Below are 22,805 nucleotides of genomic sequence, written 5' to 3' on the forward strand. Positions count from 1 at the left end.
TCTAGGAGCACTTCTTCATTCAAGGACAATAAGAAGTTTGATAAAAACAAGGGCAAAAAAGGTGATACCAAGGGTAAGTCTATTGCACCTTTGGATATGGAGACACTGAATGACTTGCGCAGGAAGAAGCTATGTTTTTACTGCAAGGGTTCCTATGATAGAGATCATGATTGTCCTATGAGGCCTAAGGGGAAAGCCAATAGGGTTATGTGGGCTTACTACGAGGGTTTTGATTCTGATAATTTTGAACATGAGGTTGATCATAGTGATGCAAAGCCCGAGGCAGAAGCAGAAGCTCCAGAAACTGAGGAGCCCGAGTTTCATTTACATGAGGCACACTTGTCTAGCATTCAGCAGGAAGGATCTTTTAGATTGTGTGGTGTTCTAGCAGGGCAGAGAGTTATTACTTTGGTTGATATAGGTGCTACGCACAATTTCATTGATGCACATTTTGTTGAACATCGTAGAATTATGACTGAGGAGTTTGAGGGACTATGAGTACAGGTTGCTGATGGTTATACTCTTAAGTGTAACAGGATGGTTAGAAATTTGCCCTTACGCCTGAACAACTATGAGTTCAAGGTGGACTACCATGTTGTCGACATGGGTGATTTGGATATTGTTCTTGGGATGGAGTGGTTGCTCTCATTGGGAGAGGTCACCTTTAGATTGAAGGACATGGAGATTAAGTTTGAAGTGGATGGGAAGCAACACATTTTTAAAGCCATCAGGAATGGAGACATCAGGACTATTTCCTTCAGATGGCTGGAGAGGATAGCCAGACATGATGACATTCAATGAGCAGCCGTATGTACTCTCATGCCTACACAGGAGGGACAGCATAAGACAGAGTACCACCCAGACATACAGAGGTTGAGAGTGAAGTATGACAAAGTCTTCAGTGACATCCCACCTGGTAGACCACTAGATAGAGGTATTGAGCACATCATTGAGTTGGAGGAGGGTGCTAAACTCATGATGATTACACAATACCGGCATCCTAAGAGGTTCAAGGATGAGATCGAGAAAACCATCAAGGAGCTTCTTGCGATGGGTCACATCAGGCCTAGCAAGTCTCCTTTTGCTTCTTTGGCTGTTTTGGTGAAGAAAAAGGATGGTACATTAAGGATGTGCATTGATTACAGGGTGCTGAACAAAAGGACAATCAAAAACAGGTACCCTATTGCACGGATTGATGAGTTGATTGATGAACTTCACAGTGCATGTTACTTCACGAAGATTGATTTGAGATCTGGCTACCATCAGATCAGAGTTAGAGAGTAGGATATTGAGAAGATTGCCTTTAGATGTCATTGTGGGCACTTTGAGTTTGTGGTCATGCCATTTGGGCTGACCAATGCGCCAGCTACTTTTCAGTCCACCATGAACAAGGTCTTCCGTCACCAGTTGAGGAAGTATGTGTTAGTCTTCTTTGATGATATTCTGATTTATAGTCGGACTTGGCAGGAGCACTTGGAGCACTTGGAGACAGTTTTGGGGATCCTGTAGTCAGAGTCCTTGTACGCCAATGAGTCCAAATGTGATTTGGGCATGACAGAGCTATTGTATTTGGGTCACATCATTAGTGCAGAGGGAGTACGGATGGATCCTGATAAGATTCGTGCTATTGTGGATTGGCCTCCTCTAGAGAACTTGACACAGTTGAGAGGGTTTCTTGGATTGTGTGGTTTCTACCACAGATTTGTTAGTGGGTATTTACGTCATGCAACTCCTATGACAAATTTGCTGAAGAAGGGAGCCTTTGTTTGGACATCTAAGGCACAAGCTTGCTTTGAGAGATTCAAAGAGATCATGACTACATGTCCTGTGTTAGCATTGCCCGACTTCTTGAAGCCATTTGAGCTTCAGTGTGATGCATCTGGAGAGGGTATTGGTGTTGTTCTGATGCAGGACAAGCACCCCATTGCATTTGAGAGAAGGAAGCTCCGTGGGCTAAAGAGATCATTTAGTATATATGACAAGGAGATGTTGGCTATTATGCATGCATTGGCTAAATTTAGGTAGTATTTGGTGGGTAGTAAGTTTTGCATTAAAATTGACCACAATAGCTTGAGACATTTCCTTGGACAGAGAGATCTCAATGACAGGCAGCAAAAGTGGGTTAGTAAACTACAGGCCTATGATTTTGACATCTCCTATGTGAAAGGGACTCAGAATGTGGTAGCAGATGCATTGTCACGAAGACCACATCTCAGTGCTATGATTAAGATATCAGAGGATTGAAGGCGCTTGATCATTGCTGATTATGCTAGAGATTCATGGGCATCCGAGATTGTTGATGGGACTGTTGTCGATACCAGGGATACACTTGTGAATGATTTGATTATCGACAAGAATATAATATTCTTAGTCCTAGGATCGAAGGTGAAGCGTATTGTTATGAGAGCACTTCATGATTCACCTACAGCTGGACATGCTAGATACTTCAAAACATACAGGTAGGTACGGGAGCGGTTCACATGGAAGGGGTTCAAGGGAGATGTGTTGCAGTATGTTAGAGAGTGCCTTGTTTGTCAGCAGAACAAACAAGAGCATACCTTTCCAATAAGGCTCCTACATCCACTTCCCATTCTTGACAGGAAGTGGGAGTGTATATCCATGGATTTCATTACAGGCTTGCCTAAGGCCCAAGGGCGAGATTGCATCTGTGTGGTGGTAGACAGGTTGACGAAGTATGCACACTTCTTTCCCATCACTACTACTTACATGGTAGTGCAGGTGGCTGAAGTCTTTTTCAGGGAGATTTTCAGACTACATGGGATACCTCGGAGCATAGTGAGTGACAGAGACAGCAGGTTCTTGAGTCATTTTTGGTAGGAGGTGTTTCGGTTATGTGCCATTGAGCTCACACCTAGCACCAATTACCACTCGTAGACTGATCGGCAGATAGAGATAGTAAATAAGTGGGTGGAGGGATATTTGAGGAACTACGTGGTTGGTCAGCAGAAAGCATGGGTTAGATGGATTTATTTATGTGAGTATTGCTATAATACTACCTATCACATGTCTATTCAAATGACTCCTTTCACAACACTATATGGCTATAATGCATCGAGCTTTGTTGATTTGCTTATGAGTGATGTTAGAGTTCCTCGTGCTGGAGATTTGCTTCAGGAGAGCAAGGACATTATTGATGCTCTCAGAGATAATATTGCCAGAGCACAGAATCAGCATAGGCAGTATGCTGATCAGAAGAGGACAGAGAGGAGTTTTGAGGTTGGTGACATGGTTTACCTCATGCTGTAGCCTTACCGACAGTCTACTCTCAGGAAGAGGGGGTCAGAGAAGCTTAAGCCTAGATATTATGGCCCTTTTAGGATTATCAAGCGGATTGGTGAGATGGCTTATGAGCTTGAGCTTCCAACAGACAACAGGGTGCACAATGTTTTTCATGTGTCATGGCTCAAGAAGGTGTTGGGTCGGCATGTTGTGCCTTCAACAGTTCTTCCTCCATTGGATAATGAAGGGAAATTGGTTCTTGTTCCTGAGTACATCATTGACAGTAGAGAGAGACAGCTCCGCAGGAGGACTATCGGAGAGTACTTGGTGAAGTGGAGAGATTTACCCAAGGAGGATGCCACATGGGAGGGAGAAGATATTTTGCAACATCCAGCTTTGAGATTGCTTCAGGGCAAGCAATTTCAGGAGGGGCAGACTGTCATGTTCCCTTTTTAGTGACACGTTATTTTGCATGAATTTTCCTATCATGGACTCTCGTAGGCAAATGGTTTTGGTGAGAGAGTCATTTTGATGATTATTTGGGGATTGGATGGTCTTATTTGCTCTTGGAGAGATGGGGTTTATCATATTTTTATTTTTTATGTGTTATGCGGGGCCAAAATATTATAATTTTGAGTTGAGTTGCACTTTTTATTTTATAAAGTGACTTTTTTTATAGAAGTGCATTATAAAGGGATTTCATAAGAATATTTTATGGATACTTTTAGAAGTTCTTAGAGGCTTCTTAGAAAAGTGAATAAATAGAGTGCTTGGCCTCTCATTTGGACATCCTATGACTTGAGTTTACCCTACTTTTCTCTTTGAGCATTTGTGGCGCCATCTTGGTCTGCAGATTGTCATTTGATCATTAGGAACGGAGTCTCCTAAGGATTTGCATAACTGAGGAGGTGAAATATCCTTTGAAGGGTTGCACTTTGGAAGTGGTATTCAACTACTTCAAGTTGGGCTTATTTGGACATTTCCAGTAGGGTTCGATTTTCAGCCTGGACATACATTTTTGCTCATATCTCACTGTTGGCTGGGAGTTTGATTTTTATTTTCTGGGAGAATTTTCTTTGGAGCCTAGCGATTATTTCTACACCATTTTTGGCACCTTTCAGCCCAGCATTTATTTTTGCCAGGTGCCGTACTAGTCCGTACATGTACGGATGTACATGCAGGCTGTAGAGTCAGGAAGTTTGAGGGCAGGTTGGAGTTGTATTTTCATCATTTCGTCTTCAGCATTTGCTCAATCGAGGTTCTTCATTTCAGTTTGTAGTTGCAAGAAATTCTCAGTTGCGTTCAGCCAGTAAGGGTTTGTTTGTAATGTGCCATGTTGTAATGCTTTGAGTTGAAAAATCGCATATCATATGTAAAAGCATTTGGCTATCTTTGAATGAATATATTGGCACTATTTACATCAGTTATTTGAGTAGATTTGTTGCACAACAATTTCCTTTATTCAGTATTTTACTTTCAGCAGTGTATTTAGTTTGCAAGTCAAGTGTTTGACGAAATGTCACAGTTCAGTATTAGTAGTTATTAGTTGCCTATTGGCTAGGGCCATTACACTCTTCCCTATTGCCTTAGTGTTGTTTTCAGTCACCAATACTTGCTGATCAGAGGTGCATTCAGCCATCTTGCCTATTCACACTTCTTCAAACCTTGAGATTTGAACTTCACAACGCCGCCAAAATGTTTACTCCCTACCTATGGGTTATCATTATTTGCTTTATATATAGTGTAAACAGGAATATTCACGCAATAGCGTAAGAAACATAATAACTTGGAATGGAGACCATGCATGTAATATTAGTAGAATAAGCTTTATTTCATGTAATGTCATATCAGTGGTGACATATTATCGGTGCCATATTACATTTATAAATTACCCAAGGGTTGGTTGAGCTTACCAACCCTTGGTTCCTACAACTACTTGAGAACCAACTTTCATTACAGTGCCATCACTAATCAAAACAAAAACCATAAAGTATTATTCTGACCAACTAAATTGCGACTAACATGAACCTTGGAGTTGCCTCTATGATCGTTTTTTGCAATCTTAGCATACATGGTGTCTTTGTTGATATTTGATGTTTCATCTCGCATGTTGGAGTGTTTACAGAACTCACATCAACACTTCCTTTAAGCAAATGGCCAGTTCACCTCTTATTTTTTCTTGGACATTACCCTTGTGATGCCTAATTACTGAACACTGAAAAGTTCCCAATAGACTTTCCTCCAAAAATTTAATCACTTCTCTGTTGAGAAAACGGTAACTAATCTTGTAAGCAATAGAAAGAAAAAGGAAAAAGACATCTGATGGCTGTCTGCCTTCCTTATTCTTACTTGAATTTACACATTTTTCTAATACACAGATTAGGAAAGGATAAAGATAGCATGGATAAAGATAGCATATCAAGGATTAAAAATAAATCTCTTATATCAATCCAATCAGTAAAATAACATTTTTTGCACAATATGATGTTTAAACATCGTGAGCAATGATTGCTTGCTTCTGTTGTTGAAATGTTTGAACCTTTATGCACTTTGAGTTCTAATACAAACTTCATTGATATATTCCAAAGCTGAAGTTTTGCAAAATATTCATAATAATAACCAAGTTTGATTAGAACTTAGGTAACTTGATTTGAGTGCTTTCATAACTGGAGAAGTTTATTTTGCATCAGCTTTTTAGGTCACAGGCTTAGTACATATTTTTCTCATCTGATGATGGATCACAAAGTGTGATCTTGAAACATTGACATAAAATAAACTTCAATTAAGTTAATTAGTACAAGCACTCCCAAATTAATCTCTCTGTGGAAATGCCATGTCAACAAAGATAACTTGTTTGATCAAAGCTACTTTTCTACTAATTCTCATGCAGTGGTCCTTAATAGTAATCTTATCTGATGTCAGGTTATGAAGCTGCTTCCAACAGGGCGGAAAAGCACGGCATATGTTATCTTATATGGTTCAATTGTAAGTATTCCTCAATGTTTTAGATTTTTCCACTTTACCTGCTAGACAGCCTGTCTTAGTTGATTTTTTCTAATCAAATCTACTTAATGCTATTACAGGTTGGCTTTGGGTCTGTTATTCTACGTTATATATTAGGATTGGTTCATTCAATTCTTGAGGAGTTAGGCTTCGGGGAGGAAATGTTTAATCCTGTAAGTTGTTCATCATTGCAGATGTTTAATTAAATCTTTTCAGTTTATTATTTACAGAATCAAAATTCTTTTTTTAAAGATCTTACTAGTTATTATACGTCCTTAACATGATGCACATGCATTTATTTTTCCAATAACATGAAAGATGAGAACCTGTGAAGTGGTATATGTTTAATACTTATGCTTTGAGGCTAACAATAACTCACTAGACAAATTCTTTCAAATAGGAGAATCCTCAATAATATTTAAATTTATCAGGAGATCAGAATGTGCTTATTTTAAAGATTTCATAATTTTGAACTTTAGGATGGTGTTGTTTGCGCCAAGCTATTTTCTTTTCTTTTTTTGTGTTTTGACAGTGTTTGACATAATGACAATCTGTAATAACACTAAAATCTGATTGGAATTTGCATTACCAATTTGAGCATTACAACAAATAAGCTAAATGACATAAATTCAGATATGCAATATTGATTTCATTTACTTTTAACCACTGACGAATAAAATTTACACAGGTTGATTAAACCTGAAACAAGTCTATCCTCAATGTGTGAGACTGTATCATTGTTCCAGCAACTATAATCATTCGTTATGTATGCTAGCAGCCTGTATGAACATCTCTATACAGGTATATCCTTTCACAATCACTCATAAAATGCTAAAATGCTTTGCTGAATTGTAAATGCTGCTAAAAGTAAGTACTGCTCACCGAAATACAACCAAATACTGCCCCGTGTCTGCTGTACCTCTCCTTCAGATCAGCACGTCCTTCTTTGAATGCATCCAAATCATAAAATGGATACTCACCTAGGGTACAAGGGGTCTTAAACTATCTCAAACTACAAGGATTTTCTACTCAGCAGCAAGATGCTTCCTTTCTTCATGATAGAAACATGATACAATGTCATAGTAACCCTAAAATGTGGTGGCTGGATATGAGGGGTCTGCTATAATCTCCCCATTATAAATTAAATTTTCATTAACCTATTGTAATTGGGCCAGTTGATTTAATATATCTTGGACCCATTTTTATTTTGTTTCCATAGTTTGTGTTGCCGTCGGCTATCTTTGTACACCCTTGGATAGTTTTCCGTAACGGGTATTCATGCACGGCTTGTAGGTAGTCTTTAGGTATGCAATTTGATTATACTTCTTTGTACTGCAAATTCTTGTTGGGATTCTTTGTTGTTCGCCATTTCGGAAGTGATAGATCTTCCCTACTTGGTTTGTTTGGTTTCTTTAGGATTCAACACTCACCCTATTTCGTTGCTTGTAATGCTTTGCTAGGATCTGACAAATAGGAGCACCATTTCGTGGCAAATATTCAATAAAGGTTATATGTGTTCAATCTCTATTCTTGTTTGGTTTTATTGGCTAACTTCAAATTTATAAGTTTATGATTGCATGACTGAGTGTTCCCTCCAGCATACCCCCACAGCTTGAAGTATCGCAATCCTACCCATTTGTTCATCCGTACTGCTAGGTGTTTTCATTTGTATGGCTCTGTTTTCCTCCACCATACGGCCTTGTTTACATCTTACCTCCCCACCATACAACTTCCCATCCCCCATCTGTATGATCTCCCCATATCATCCGTACGGCCTCCTTTGCTAACCATACGACCGCTTCTAAGCATCGTATAGTCCATCCCTACTATTGTACGGACATCTTTCCTCTTGCTCCACTGTACACTAGATATTGTACGACTCTATTCCCTTGGTAACTGTATAGTATCCTCTTAGGTCCGTACCACTTTCCAGCCCACCGTACAACCCTTGCAATAACGCCAACACATGAGTTTTCTTGTAGCGTAGAGAAGAAGATCGTTTCAGAGTAGACGAAGGACACGGGGTCATCACAAAGGTATCAAAGCTTTGATCCTACCAGCTTGTGAACAGTAAATGAGAGTTTATAGCCGGAAGAGAAGGAGAACCCATTCGGTTGATAGAATGGTGGCAGAACCGGAACCCACAGTGGCCAAATTCGTGGCACTGCTAAGAGAACTTGTGAGGAATTAGGCATAGATCAATGATACTCAGCGACTCATGGAAGAAACTCTCAAGAAATTGGTAGAGAATAAAGTATCCGGTGAACAAAATAGTCACAGTGCAGACTTTGTGTTGGGTAAAGCAAATCCTCATCCTGTACATTCATGACCTTCTATGTTGTCTTTTCCCCCACAAACGGAGGCACCACAGGGATGGAAGCAACCATCTATTTAGGAGGTTCAAGAACAATTGAGAGAGGACTGGAAGAATGCAAATTTTGAGGAAGATATATCTTACAAAGACTACGCAGATTTGGGAATGAGATATTCCGGAGGCAGAAACTGAGGATATTTTAACGATGATCTCAGGAGGAAGTTGAGTAAAGTAAATTTGTCTCCATTTGACAGATCCGGATCCATATCTGCGCAAGCCTGGGTAATGAAGGCCGAGACTTCTAGTTGAATCCTATGCCAGAATAAGAAGCAATTAAATTTGTGGCATTACACTTGGAGGGAGTTGCGCATGAATGGTGGCATCACGACGCCATCGCATTGGGGTATGATCAAATAAATATTTATGCGGAATTCACTGAGAGATTGATAGATCAATTTGATGGCAAACTGGATCGGTTGACCATTACATTGCAGAATTTCAGAAACTCTCTGTTTTGGTCACGAAATTTTTTGAAAGAAGACAGATAGTGCTCTTCATGGACAGTTGACAGAACCATTGAAGGATTGGGTAAAGGAGTTCATACCTGCCACCCTGTCGAAGGCCATTAAGAAAGCACGGATTATGGCATCATCGTCAACATCATCCTCGCGGGGTTACATTCCAAAACCGCTAATGTTTCCCAGGGACAAAGATAATAAACCTTGGCCAAGGAAGCCGTCGTTGGATGAAGCTAGCAGACAAGAGCCTCGAAGGAAGAAACTATGTTTCAATTGCAAAGGACCATGGGAACTTGGACATAGATGCCTCGGGAAAGGAAAGATCCACTACATTAAGGCTGTGTCCAATGATGAGGATGAACATGAAGATATACCCACCGAAGACAGCGAACCCCATGAGGACACCAAAATGGTTGTTTGAATCGTACAACAAGAATTGCAGCATTGGTACGATACGAAGGAACTGTTTCTTTAGCTGGTAGCTTGAGGTGCATAGTGTTTTGTGTACAGGGAACCCTTCAAGGAAAAAGGGTTATGGTGATGCTCGATAGCGGAGCTAATCTAAACTTCATAAACTCCTCTCTGATGAAATGAAGAGGTTTACCTACGGAGACGCACGCGGGGTTTTAGGTCAAAGTTGCCGGAGGGACTCTCCTCTCGTGCACAAACCTTGTTCCTCAGCTAAGTATCACAATAGCGAATCACACAGTGACTGAGGATTTCTTCATAGTGGACCTTGATGATATGGAGGTTATTCTAGGCATACAGTGGATGGAGACACTTGATAAATACACTTAGAGCTTCAAACGGATGGACTTTACTTTTGTTGTCGATGGAAAGAAGGTTGTTCTCCGCAAAATGGCAAATGAAGGTCCAAAGGAAGTTTTTGCACATCGGATGGAGGCAATTTTTTGGCATGATGACATTGCTTGGGTTGCACATTGTTTTGTCTCGGTGGAACCTATTAAAGGGCAACGAACACCTCCTCATGATGATCTCCAGAATATTTTGAGTCAACATGATAAAGTTTTTATTGACATTCCTCCTGGCATACTACTTCATCGAGGGTTCGAACATACTATCAAGTTGGAAGCAGGAGCCAAGCTGGTCATAACCACACCCTACCGCCATCCCAAGAAATTCAAAGATGAGATTGAAAAGACTATTTAAGAATTGTTGGAGAAAGGATGGATCCGTCCTAGTTCTAGCCTCTTCGCGTGATTAGTGGTATTGGTCAAAAAGGACGGGACGATGCGCATGTGTGTAGACTACTGTGCGTTGAACAAAAAAACAATAAAGAATAGATATCTCATTCCAAGGATAGAGGAGTTGCTGGATGAATTACATGGCGCAGTCTATTTTTCGAAAATAGATCTCCGTTCTGGATACCATCAGATCGGCATGAGTGAGGAAGACATGGGAAAAATAACCTTTCTTTGTTACTATGGGCATTATGAGTTCTTGGTCATGCCGTTCGGATTAACAAATGCACCTACTACATTTCAATCATGCATGAATCGCATCTTCAACAAACAATTATGTAAGTACTTATTAGTATTTTTTGATGATATTCTTATTTATAGCAGGACTTGGAAAGAGCTCCTGAAGCATCTGGACGAAGTCCTATGGATCATGTAGAATCAGTCCTTGTTCGCCAAGCAAGCCAAGTTTGAATTCAGTATGACTGAAATATTGTACTTGGGGCATGTTGTCAGTAAATATGGAGTTCAAGTTCATCAGGAGAAGATTCAGGCTATCTTTGATTGGCCTCCCTTGAAATCACTCACGAAGTTGCGAGGATTTTTTGGACTGTGTAGTTATTAATAGAGGTTTGTAAAAGTATTCTCACAACTCAATGCCCCATTAACAGATCTGATAAGAAAATGTTCCTTCCAGTGGAATGAAAAAGCACAACTCACTTTTGATAAGCTAAAAAAAGCAATGAGCACTTGTCTCATACTTGCATTGCTTGATTTCGCTCGACCTTTCATTCTAGAGTGCGACACATCCAGAGAAGGCATTGGCGTGGTACTAATACAAGATAGACACCGCATAGCCTAGTAGAGCAGGAAGTTTACACAAACAGAACGATTATATTCCATTTATGACAGAGATGTTGGCCATTGTACATGCACTAGCCAAGTTCCTGCAGTATTTGGTGGGTGCCAAGTTTGTTGTTTGTATGGATCACAATAGTCTAAGATTTTTTCTAGAGCAACGAGACTTGAACGAGAGGCAACAAAAATGGATAAGCAAGTTTCAGGCTTTTGATTTTGACATTGAATATGTGAAAGGAAAGAACAATGTGGTTGCAAATGCTTTGTTTAGGAAACCCACCATCTGCTTAGTAACCCAGATTTCAGTTGATTGAAAGCACATTTGTTGGTAGAATATTCTATAAAGACATTTACCTGTGAGGTAATGGATGGCAACACCCAGGATGATCAGTACAAAGTGGTGGATGACATCATTTACTATAAGAATTGGATATTTTTAGTGCCGGAATCCAAATTGAAGCAAAAACACTTGAAGGAGGTAGAAGACTCACCCTTGGTAGGACACCCGAGCTTCCTCAAACCTTATAGACATCTTAGGGAGAGGTTTTCTTGTAATGGTCTTAAAGGAGATGTATTGCAATATGTAAGAGAGTGTGCAGTTTGCCAACAAAACAAATCCGAACATACTCTACCCACCTGGTTACTGCAACCTCTGCCAATTGCAAAACATAAGTGATAGAGTATCTCGATGGATTTCATTACTGGACTTCCCAAGGTGAATGGAAATGATTGTATTTACGTGGTGGTTGATAGATTGACGAAGTACACACATTTCTTCGCCATCTTTTCGAATTTTCAGGCTGCATAGGTAGCCGATCTATTTTTTAGAGAAGTTTTTCGTTTGCACGGGTTACCCCAAAACATTGTTAGGGATCGGGATGGTCGATTTATCAGTATCTTCTGGACAAAACTATTTTGACTAGCAGGAACAAAATTGTCGCCAAGCACTAGTTATCACCCTCAGATAGATGGACAGATGGAGATTGTGAACAAGTGGCTTGAAGGTTACATTCAGAATCATGTTTCGGCACAACGGGCGTGGGTCAAATGGATGCACTTAGGGGAATATTGCTACAATATCACTTACCACATGTCAATCGGGATGACACCGTTCAAAGCACTATATGGGTATGAACCCCTTTCCTTCATCGACACAGTTTTGGGTGATAGTCGTGCACCAAGGGCAAGTGACTGGCTTAAGGAAGGACATGACATACTAAGATACTTGAAGGAAAACTTACAACAGGCACAGAATCAACAGAAAATCTATGCCGACAGACATCGAATCGAGAGAACTTTTGAAGTGGGAAACTTGGTCTATCTCAGACTTCAACCATACCGACAATCCTCATTGAAGGAAAAGTGGAAAGAAAAATTGAAGCCACGATTTTATGATCCTTATTGGGTAGTTCCCCGCATCGGTCAAGTTGCATATGAGTTGGAACTTATTGAGGGGAGTTGTATTCATAACATTTTTCATGTCTCCTGCCTTAAGAAAGTTGTGGGACAGAATGTCACGGTAGAGGCAAACCTTCCATCGCTCAATGAAGGAAAGCTCGTATTGGAACCAGCCAAGATCATCAAAGTGAGAAGACCTTGTGCAACTGCATGGTGAAGGAATATTTGGTACATTGAAAACACTTACCATTGGACAACGTGACGTGGGAGGGCGAGCACATTCTATAGCATCCGGCATTGCATTTGCTTGAGGACAAGCAAAATTTGGGGCGGGATGGCTGTAATGTTCCCGTTATAAAATAAATTTTAATTAAGCTATTGTAATTGGGCCGGTTGATTTAATATATCTCAGACCCATTTTTATTTTGTTTTTGTAGTTTGTGTTGCCGTCGGCTATCTTTGTACACCCTTGGACATTTTTCCCTAATGGGTATTTAAGCACAGCTTGTTGGTAGTCTTTAGGTATGCGATTTGATTACACTTTGTTGTACTACAAATTCTTATTAGGATTCTCTGTTGTCCGCCATTTCGGAAGTGAAATATCTTCCCTATTTGGCTTGTTCCATTTTGGTGGGATTCGACACTCACCCTATTCTGTTGCCTGTAATATTTTGCTCGGATCTGGCAAATCAGAGCACCATTTGGTGGCAAATATTCATTAAGGTTATATGTGTTCAATCTCTATTCTTGTTTGGTTTTATCGGCTAACTTCGAATTTATAAGTTCATGATTGCATGACTGAGTGTTCCCTCTAGCATGCCCCCACAGCTCGAAGTATCACAATCCTACTAATCCGTTCATTCGTACTTCTAGGTGTTTTCATTTGTACGGCTCTATTTTCCTCCACTGTACAGCCTTATTTACATCGTACCTCCCTACCATACGACTTCCCATCCCCTATTTGTACGGCCTCCCCATATCATCCATATGGCCTCCCTTGGTAACCGTATGGACGTCTTTCCTCTTGTTCCACCGTACACTAGATACAGTACGACTCTATTCCTTTGGTAACCGTACACTATCATCTCAGGTCCGTACCACTTTCCAGCCCACCGTACGGTCCTTGCAATAATGACATCACGTGAGTTTTTCTGTAGCATATGGAAGATCATTTTAGAGTAGACGAAGGACCCTATTCCGTCTTTGTATTGCTTGGCTCGGATCTGGAAAATCGGAGCTTTACTTGTATATGGAAATATTATTACTATTTGGTAACAAGTGTGTATTTTTTCAGACTTCGACTATTGCAAATTATTCATTTTTAATATATGTTATTTTGCATTCTAAGTGGCATCACCTAATTCTTTGCATCACCCCTACTTCCGTATACCCTCCTATGCCATTGTACAGACACCTTGGCCTCCACACAAGCACCCAACCATCACTGTACATCTTGCAGCATATACTATACGGCTTCCTATACCACTGTATGACCAACTCCCATGATTGCTCCCACACACTGTACGACCCTCCCCTTGTCTCCACCACATGCCCATTCTGCTTCACCTACAGCAATTGTACGACCTACTATACAACCGACTCCTTCCCATCGTACGATTAGCTCCATAACCATCCACCGTACGACCCACATTACACTCCAAATTGCATATCGTACAACCATCTGGAGCTTAGTGTATGGCTAGCCATATACACCGTACAACCTCTGTCTCTACCCTCCTACTTGGTGTAGCGCAAGTGTAGACCTTCCTATGGTATATGGCCATCTCAATTTCCTCTGTCTTGGTTGGAAATTTGAGTTGTGAATCAGACAAATCCTCATGTAGAGGGAACATAGGGAAAGGGACATTACAGTGGTGTCAGAGCTTTGATCCTGCCAGCCCATGGATAGTGAATGAGTGTTTATAGCCAGAAGAGAAGAAGAACCCATTCTGTTGATAGAATGGCTGCTGAACCGGAACCCACAACTGCTGAACTCGTGGCACTACTGAGAGAACTTGCCAGGAATTAGACATAGATCAATGATCAGTGACTCATGGAAGAGACTCATGAAGTTGGCAGACAATAAAGTATCTAGAGAACAAAATGGTCACAGTGCGGACTTGGAAAAACAAACTCTCATCCAGCATGCTCTCGACCTTCCATGTCGTCTTTCCCCCATAGACAGAGACACCTCCTGGAGGGAAGCAACCGACCTTTGAAGAAATGCAGGAACAACTAAGAGAAGACTGGAAGAACGCTAATTTTGAGGAAGATATATCCTACAAAGATTATGCAGATCTGAGAATGAGATATTCGGGAGGGGGAAACAGAGGATATTTTAAATATGATCTTAGGAGGAAGTTGAGTAAAGTAAATCTATCACCATTTGACAGATCTGGATCCATATCTACACAAGTGTGGGTAATGAAGGCAGATACTTTCAGCTTAATCCGATGCCAGAAGAAGCAATTAAATTTGCAGCCTTACACTTGGCATCACGGGACCATTACATTGGGGCATGATCAAATAAATATCTATGCGAAATTCACTGAGAGATTGATAGATCGATTTGACGGTAAAGATCCGGAACTCAATTTCAAAGATTTGGCACAACTGAGGCAAACTGGATCAGTTGACCAGTACATTGTAGAATTTCAGAAATTTTGTTTTGGTCACGGACATTTCTGAAAAAAGATGGATAGTGCTCTTAATGGATGGATTGACAGAACTACAGAAAGGTTGGGTAAAACGGTTCAATCTTGCCACCTCAACATCACGATGACACCAACATGGCTAGTTTGAACCATACGGAAAGAATTGCAGCATTGGTATGGTGCGGAGGAAGTATTGCCCTAGCTGGTAGCCCGAGCTGCACGGTTTTTTTGTGTACGGGGAACCCTTCAAGGACAATGGGTTATGGTGATGCTTGATAGTGGAGCCACTTTGAACTTCATAAATTCATCTCTGGTGAAGTAAAGAGGTCTACCTATGGAGACATGCAGGATTCCAGGTCAAGCTTGTTGGAGGGACTCTTCTGCCTTGTAAACACTTTTTTCCTTAGCTAAGTATCACAATAGCGAATTACATGGTGATCGAGGATTTCTTCATAATGGACCTTGATGACATAGAGGTTATTCTAAGCAAACAGTGGATGGAGACACTTGACGAATACACTCAGAGTTTCAAATGGATGGACTTCACTTTTGTTGTCAATGGAAAGAAGGTTGTTCTCCGCGGAATGACAAATGAGGGTTTGAAGGAAGTTTCTGCACATCAGATGGAGGCAATTTTTTGGCGTGATGACATTGCTTGGGCTGCACATTGTTTTGTTTCGGTAGAACCTATAAAAGGGCAACAGACACCTCCCTAGGATGATGATCTCCAAAATGTTTTGAGCGATCATGATAAAGTTTTTATAGACATTCCTCCTGGCATACCACCTCATCGAGGGTTTGAACATACTATTGAGTTGGAAGCAAGAGTCAAGCCGGTCATAACCACAGCCTACTGCCATCCCAAGAAATTCAAAGATGAGATCGAAAATACTATTTAGGAACTGCTAGAGAAAGGATGGATCCATCCCAGTTTTAGCCCTTTCGCGTCATCAGTGGTATTGGTCAAAAAGGATGGGATGATGCACATGTGTGTGGACTACCGTGCGTTGAACACAAAAATAAAGAATAGATATCCCATTCCAAGGATAGATGAGTTGCTGGATGAATTACATGGCGCAATATATTTATCGAAATTAGATCTCCTCTCCTAATACCATTAGATCCGCATGAGGGAGGAAGATGTGGAAAAGACGGCCTTTTGTTGTCACTACGAGCATTATGAGTTCCTGGTCATGCTATTTGGATTAACGAGTGCTCTTGCTACGCTCCAATCATGCACGAATCCCATCTTCAACAAACAATTGCGTAAGTACTTACTAGTATTTTTTGATGACATTCTTATTTATAGCAGGACATGGGAAGATCACTTGAAAGATCTGGATGAAGTCCTAAAGATCATGAAAGATCAGTCTTTGTTCGCCAAGCATTCCAAATGTGAATTCAGTATGATAAAAATATTGTACTTGGGACATGTCAGTAAATATAGAGTTCAAGTTCATTAGGAGAAGATTTAGGCTATCTTTGATTGGCCTCCCGCCAAAAACACTCATGGTGTTACATCCCAAATTTTGCCCTAAATTTTAAGTTGAACATAGCCGTTAATTTAATGAAACAATATCATATGAAATTGAGTTAATTATAGCCGTTGTTTATTTCTTCATATCATGTGAAATTGAGTTCGTTAATTATAGCCGTTGTTTATTACTTCATGATCAAGTGAAATTGAGTTAGTTAATTATAGCCATTGTATTGATTTATTTATCATGTGAAAGTGAGTTAGTTAATTATAGCCATTGTATCAATTTATTTCTTCGTGATCATGCGAAAGAAGAGTTAGTTATTTTGACATTGATGAAATCTTTAATGGTGACTAGATGATTTTGAATTAACAATTTATAAATCTTGAATTGATGTTTAGGCAAAAATGTTGTTTTGAATCATTACGAGAAGAAGATTGAAGAGAGAGGAGAAGCATTGCTAAATGGGCTCATCGGAAGGGGATGGTTGAATAGTCCAGTCATCAAAATCGACAGATTTGACTTAAAACTATCTTGGCAAGGTTATTAGGATTTGGCAACATATTTCATGGTGGAACCGCATGAGCTATAAGAAGAACATTATAATAAATAAATTAAAATAAACATAAATTCTTACCTTTAAAAGACTTATCAAATATTATTATTATTTAACTATTATTTTACATTCTCAAATACGAACATATGTAAATAATAATAAGATGACACCAATACATTATAAATAATAATCCAATGATGCCACCTTATCATTACGTACACATAAGCGTAGATGAGAAAATATAATAATAATAACTTTTAAAACTTTTCATCTTCTTTCTTTCTCTTCCTCCTTGTTTACTGCATAGGTTAATTAAGAATCACACACAGATAGTGAACACGAACACGAACAGCAGAACTCTTATTATTATTCGCATATGCCAAACAGTACATTATGCTTGAATGATAAGATGATTACAATGCTTCCCGAAGGGGTTATAAATACTTTTCGAAGAACTTTCCCGAAGGAGTCCGTTGGTCACATACAACATGTCGCTACATAACAAAAACCTTTCTGAAGGGACTCGTTGGCTACATAAGAAGAACCTTTCCGAAGGGACCCGTCAGCTGATACACAATTTCCTTTCTGAAGGGACCCGTCGGCTGATATACAATTTCTACCGACGACATCATCCCCGCCAAAAAGAAAAGTCGTTTCCTGACGACTATTACAAAATCTCTGAGACAAATCAACAACCAAAATACATTGTCTGACTAACTGGTCTTCAACACTGTCACCTTAGCCAATTTGACATCTGACCCTGATAGCCACCTGTGCCGCTTTTTGCCTTCCAATTTCGAGTACACTAAACCAAGTGTCGCTGCACTGCCTCCAACTGGATGATCAGCTCCTCCCGAGCTCTCTATGCATCCACCAAGACAGCCTCACGGCCAACACCTACTCTTAGTGCCTCTGGTACACAGACACTCCATGCTTGCAGCAACTCCAAGTCTTCTCAACTGGTTAGACTCCCATGATTGATATCCGCAACGACTGGGGGTCCAGGGGGCAACGCCCCCGACGGGGTCGAGGGGCAGCTCCCCTCGCCGCCAAGACCAAATTAGCACTCTGAAACCCACACAAAACTGCACGAAACACATTATTTTTGTCATTTTCTCCTAATCCCACACTCTTCCTGGCAACCGTTGATGTTTTCCCTTCCCTTTGGCATCATCCATTACTCATTCTGAGCATTCTTGATTTGTTGACAGTTTTTTTTTTTTTTGTTGAAAACCTCCTGTCACCCTTCTGTGCTACCAAATAGCAAGTAGAAGCTGTACGCCAAAACCCCACTCTTCAAAATCTGTAATCTTGCAATCCAAATCCGTACACATGATATGCTTGAAAAATCCGTACAATTACCTCGCATTCCAAATTGTAATTTCTGTACGCTGTCTTTACTTCTAGCCAAAATCCGCAGTGTCAATGGCTTTCCTCAAAAATTCGTACAGAGATACCGTACAGTAATTTCCATAAAGTCTGTACGGTGCATGGTTAAAATAGCTAAAAATCCGTACACTTCCAATCCCTCCAAAAATTCCGTACTAAGACTCCTAGTTTATAAGATTTTAAAAAAAATCCGTACGCTCCAAGTGTTCATAAAATCCGTACGGTGAGTAGTGAAATCCTCTCAGTGAAAAAAATCCATGCATTCCTAAACTATTTAAAAAAATTGTACGGTGGTCTCAAATTGATGTTACAATGTGCAGCTCTTGAAAATCGTACACTGTCTTCAAATATTGAAACCCGTACACCAAAAAGAAAATCGTACACTTGCTTGGAAATCCGTACAGGAGAAAGCCGTACATCTCAGACTTTACAATCCGCAAAACCGTACACTTGCTGGAAATCAGCCGTACATCCCAGACTTTACAATTTGCAAAATCGTACACTTGCTGGAAATCCGTACAGGAGAAAGCCGTACATCTCCGACTTTACAATCTGCAAAACCGTACACTTGCTGGAAATCCGTACAGGAGAAAGCCGTACATCTCAGACTTTACAATCTGCAAAACTGTACACTTGCTGGAAATTTGTACAGGAGAAAGCCGTATATTTCATACTTTACAATCTGCAAAACCGTACTCTTCCTCCAAACTCCGTACGATGAGCAGGTTAAAATCCGTACGGTGCTTCAGAGTTTAATTTAAAATCGTACACCGGCTCCCAACTTAAAAATCGCACACAATCTCAAAATCTCAGAAATCGTACAACTCAAAAACCAAGTGAAAACCGTACGGCGAGCAGAAAAAATCCGTACGGTACTTTTAAAAATTTAAAAAAAAATTTTTTCTTTCTTTTTTTTTTTTTAACAGCACAATTAGTTTTCCCTTCGACTGTTGGCATCGTTAGTCTGCAACGACGAAGGGGTTGCCCGAAGGTCATTGTCTGACACAGAAGTCTTTTTGCTGTGGTATACCTTCAGCTTCGAGCCATTCACTGCCTGAGGCACTTCTTGTCCATCCAAAGTCCATAATTTTATTGTTCCATTGTCCCCTACTTCGTGGATCTGATATGGCCCGACCCACTTAACTTTGAACTTGCCTGGTTTGATCTCATTCCGGTCATCGTACTTCAACACCCACTGTCCGAGTTGAAACTTGCTACGCCTGTTCTGTGTCATCTCCATATCGCCTAGTTTGTTCCCGAAGCTCGCTACCATGGACTCCGTCAATTGCCCCTTCTGTCCGTCAATAACACATTCACTCTATAATTCTACAACTTTTATTGAACCCTTCCTCTTTGTTGCCTGTGCAGACCGTATCGTGTGTCTTCCTTGCTGCCAGTACCTTTCTGCTATATCTATGGTTCGACGTAATACTTTCCTCCTGCGCAGTCATACAGTAGAATCTTTCCTTCTTTTGGGTTCGTGTTGTATGTTCTGTCCTTCAGCTTCAGTCATACCCACGTTTCCTTCTTCGGCTTCTCTATGTTGCTTCGAACATTCATTTCCTCCTTCGGCTTGTCCATGTTCCTTCAGACATTCATTTCCTCCGTCGGCTTCTCTGTGTTCCTTCGGACATTCATTTCCTCCTTCGGCTTCTCTGTGTTCCTTCGGACATTCATTTCCTTCTTCGGCTTCTCTGTGTTCCTTCGGACATTCATTTCCTTCTTCTTTCTTACCTTCGTCGATCCTTAGCATATTACAACTTGGAAAGAGCTCGTAATCCTCTATCTGCCAATGGTAAAGACCATTTACTGAATCCAGATCGTCATCTCCTTCCAATCGTAGGACTTCCTCCTGATCGGATTCCATACTCTGCCTCCTCTCATCATCTTCTCCTTCAGAATCCGACAATAGAGCTTCTTCTCCAACCATCTGAGTGTGTAGATCGATGACATACTTTCGGCCTTTGCTTTCAAGTGATAAAGTATTTTTCTTCCAATCGTGTTTTGCCTTGGCTTGTATCAGCCACCCCCGGCCCAGAATGGCATCATATCCTCTTCGCTTCAGTGGGATCACAACGAAATCCAACAAGAATGGCTGTGTTCCAATCATCACTGGTTGTGCTGTCAGGACTCCTAATGGCTTGATTCCATGTTGATCGGCCGTTAGCAGCTGTAATGTAGGCGGCCATAATGTCGGCTGTCCCAACCTTTTCCAGGTGTCTTCAGGCAACACATTGACACTGGACCCTCCATACACAATCGTTTCCGTCAATATAGTCCCGAGAATTCCCATTTCGACGATTGCCGGGTGGCGTCCGGATGAGAGGGCTAACAACATCGGATCTTCTACACTTGCGCCACTTTCCTTCTCCTTTTTGTCCGTTGTACTTGCTCCACTTTCCTGCTCCCTTCCCTGTTCTCTTGGTAGTTTAGCAGCGGGAATACTGTTTGTGAGTGCCGATCAGAGCTGAGGCATAGTGAGCAACAGATCATTTATCCTGACGTGTATCTCGGCTTGCAATATTTGCTGTACAATGTTTTGTTCTGCGCAGTTCCGTATGGAGGTACCAGGCGTGTCCTTCAGGTGTGTCGTTTCTACCTGCGTTGCTCTCTGGATCTCTGCCCGTGCTTCCTCTAGTCTCTTCTTTTCCTCCGTCGGATCAAGGTATAGCTTCGCCTGCTTCCGAGTGATTGCCAAAACTTCTTCCTCGTTTGTCCCGACGGTAATCAAGTTTACTCCAGAATTCGGGCATTTAGCATCGTCATGATCGCCAGGTCCACACCATCGGCATAGCAACTTCGGTGTGTTTGCCGTTGTGCACTCTCGGGTGAAGTGACCCCACAGATTGTATGCGTGGCATTGAACTATCGGCCAACCATTCGCATCATACTGAATTCAACTCCTTCCGTCATTATTGTTGTTGCTGTTATTGTTGTTGTTTTGACCGTGTCGGTTGTTTCTATATCCACCTAATGTGGCACCTTCCGTACTGGTGTTCCCGTTCCCTCCTAACGGGGATGCCTCCTGCGTGAGGAACACTTGCTGTGGTGTTCTTGATTTCAGGTTGAAAGGACATTCCTTTACCGAGTGTCCTAGAATCTGGCAAATCTCACAAAATTGATCTTTTGGGCAGGATCCCTTCGTATGGCCTTCTTTCTTGCACTCCGTACACCATAGGTCATTGCCCTTAGTCTCCTTGTTCATGTTTTTGAACTCTTTCATCATCTGAAGCATGTCCTTCTGAAGAGAACGGACTTTCTTGCTGCTGCCTTCATCATCGCTGCTATCTTCTCCTGAAGGCTCATCATCATCTGAATCGGATGAGCTGGTCTTCTTCTTCTTCTTTGTCTTCTGTTCATTTTCGAAGTTCAATGCTCGATTGTATGCTTCAATGTATGTTGATGGTGGCACGATCTTCATCTTCTTTTGCAGCTTCGAACGAAGGCCTTCAATGAACCATCTTTTTTGGAGCCCATTTGCCGGCTTATTCTCCATTTTACTGATTAAGTCCTTCAACCTCCTGGCAAAGACCCGTACTATTTCATTCTTCTTTTGCTTGGTATTGAATATCTCCGCTACAATTTCATTATCGTCATGCAGAAGTTGAAATTTTTTCGATGAACTCCTTAATGTTATCCCAACTGTTTAACTTTTGTGGATCAGTATCAGTAAACCAATCAATCGCAACACCCCGTAAGGTAGCGGGAAATTGTCGGATCCATTTGTTTGTATTTGTTATGCCATTTGCCCTCCAGATCGTTTCACATGTTTTACAATGTCGAATGGGATCGGCTGCTTCATCACCATCAAATTTAGGCAACTTTTCTTTCGGACCTGCCATTATCACTGTATGTTGAGGGTTTTGTTGTGTACCTGTGCTGTTTTGAGCACCCGTGCTATTTCCAACACCCACACTGTTCTGGACACCCGCGCTATTTTTGGCTTCCACACTGTTTTCAACACCTGCGCTGTTTTTCAACTTCCGTGCTGTTTTCAACACCTGCGCTATTTTCAGCTTCCGCACTGTTTGGTGAAGAAGAGGGTTCGTCAACCGAAGCTGTTCGTTTCGGAAGTATATCTCGGACGAAGAGGTCACTCCACGCTTGTGCTCCTTCGGCACTTTGAGCCGTGCGAGTCAATCTCCTTCCGTTAGGATTCTCTTCCTGTGGCGTATGCAGGTTCAGAAACTCCTCCCTC

At 41.0% G+C, this 22,805-nt stretch overlaps 1 protein-coding gene across 7 annotated transcripts in view; it reads left to right on the top strand.

Moving 5' to 3' along the window:
* LOC149559432 (uncharacterized) overlaps positions 1-22,805 on the top strand; it is a 291,923-nt gene that overhangs the window by 87,753 nt on the left and 181,365 nt on the right. For all 7 annotated transcript variants that reach the window (XM_089833327.1, XM_089833332.1, XM_089833329.1 and 4 more), the window contains 2 exons: positions 6,163-6,225; positions 6,324-6,416. In XM_089833327.1, the coding sequence (XP_089689453.1) occupies positions 6,163-6,225; positions 6,324-6,416 (156 nt within the window). The remainder of the gene's footprint in view (positions 1-6,162; positions 6,226-6,323; positions 6,417-22,805) is intronic.

Source organism: Cupressus sempervirens, chromosome 5 (genome assembly GCF_028749045.1).
Source record: "Cupressus sempervirens isolate cs-2001-9-10 chromosome 5, ASM2874904v1, whole genome shotgun sequence".
In the NCBI taxonomy this organism is placed as follows: domain Eukaryota; kingdom Viridiplantae; phylum Streptophyta; class Pinopsida; order Cupressales; family Cupressaceae; genus Cupressus; species Cupressus sempervirens.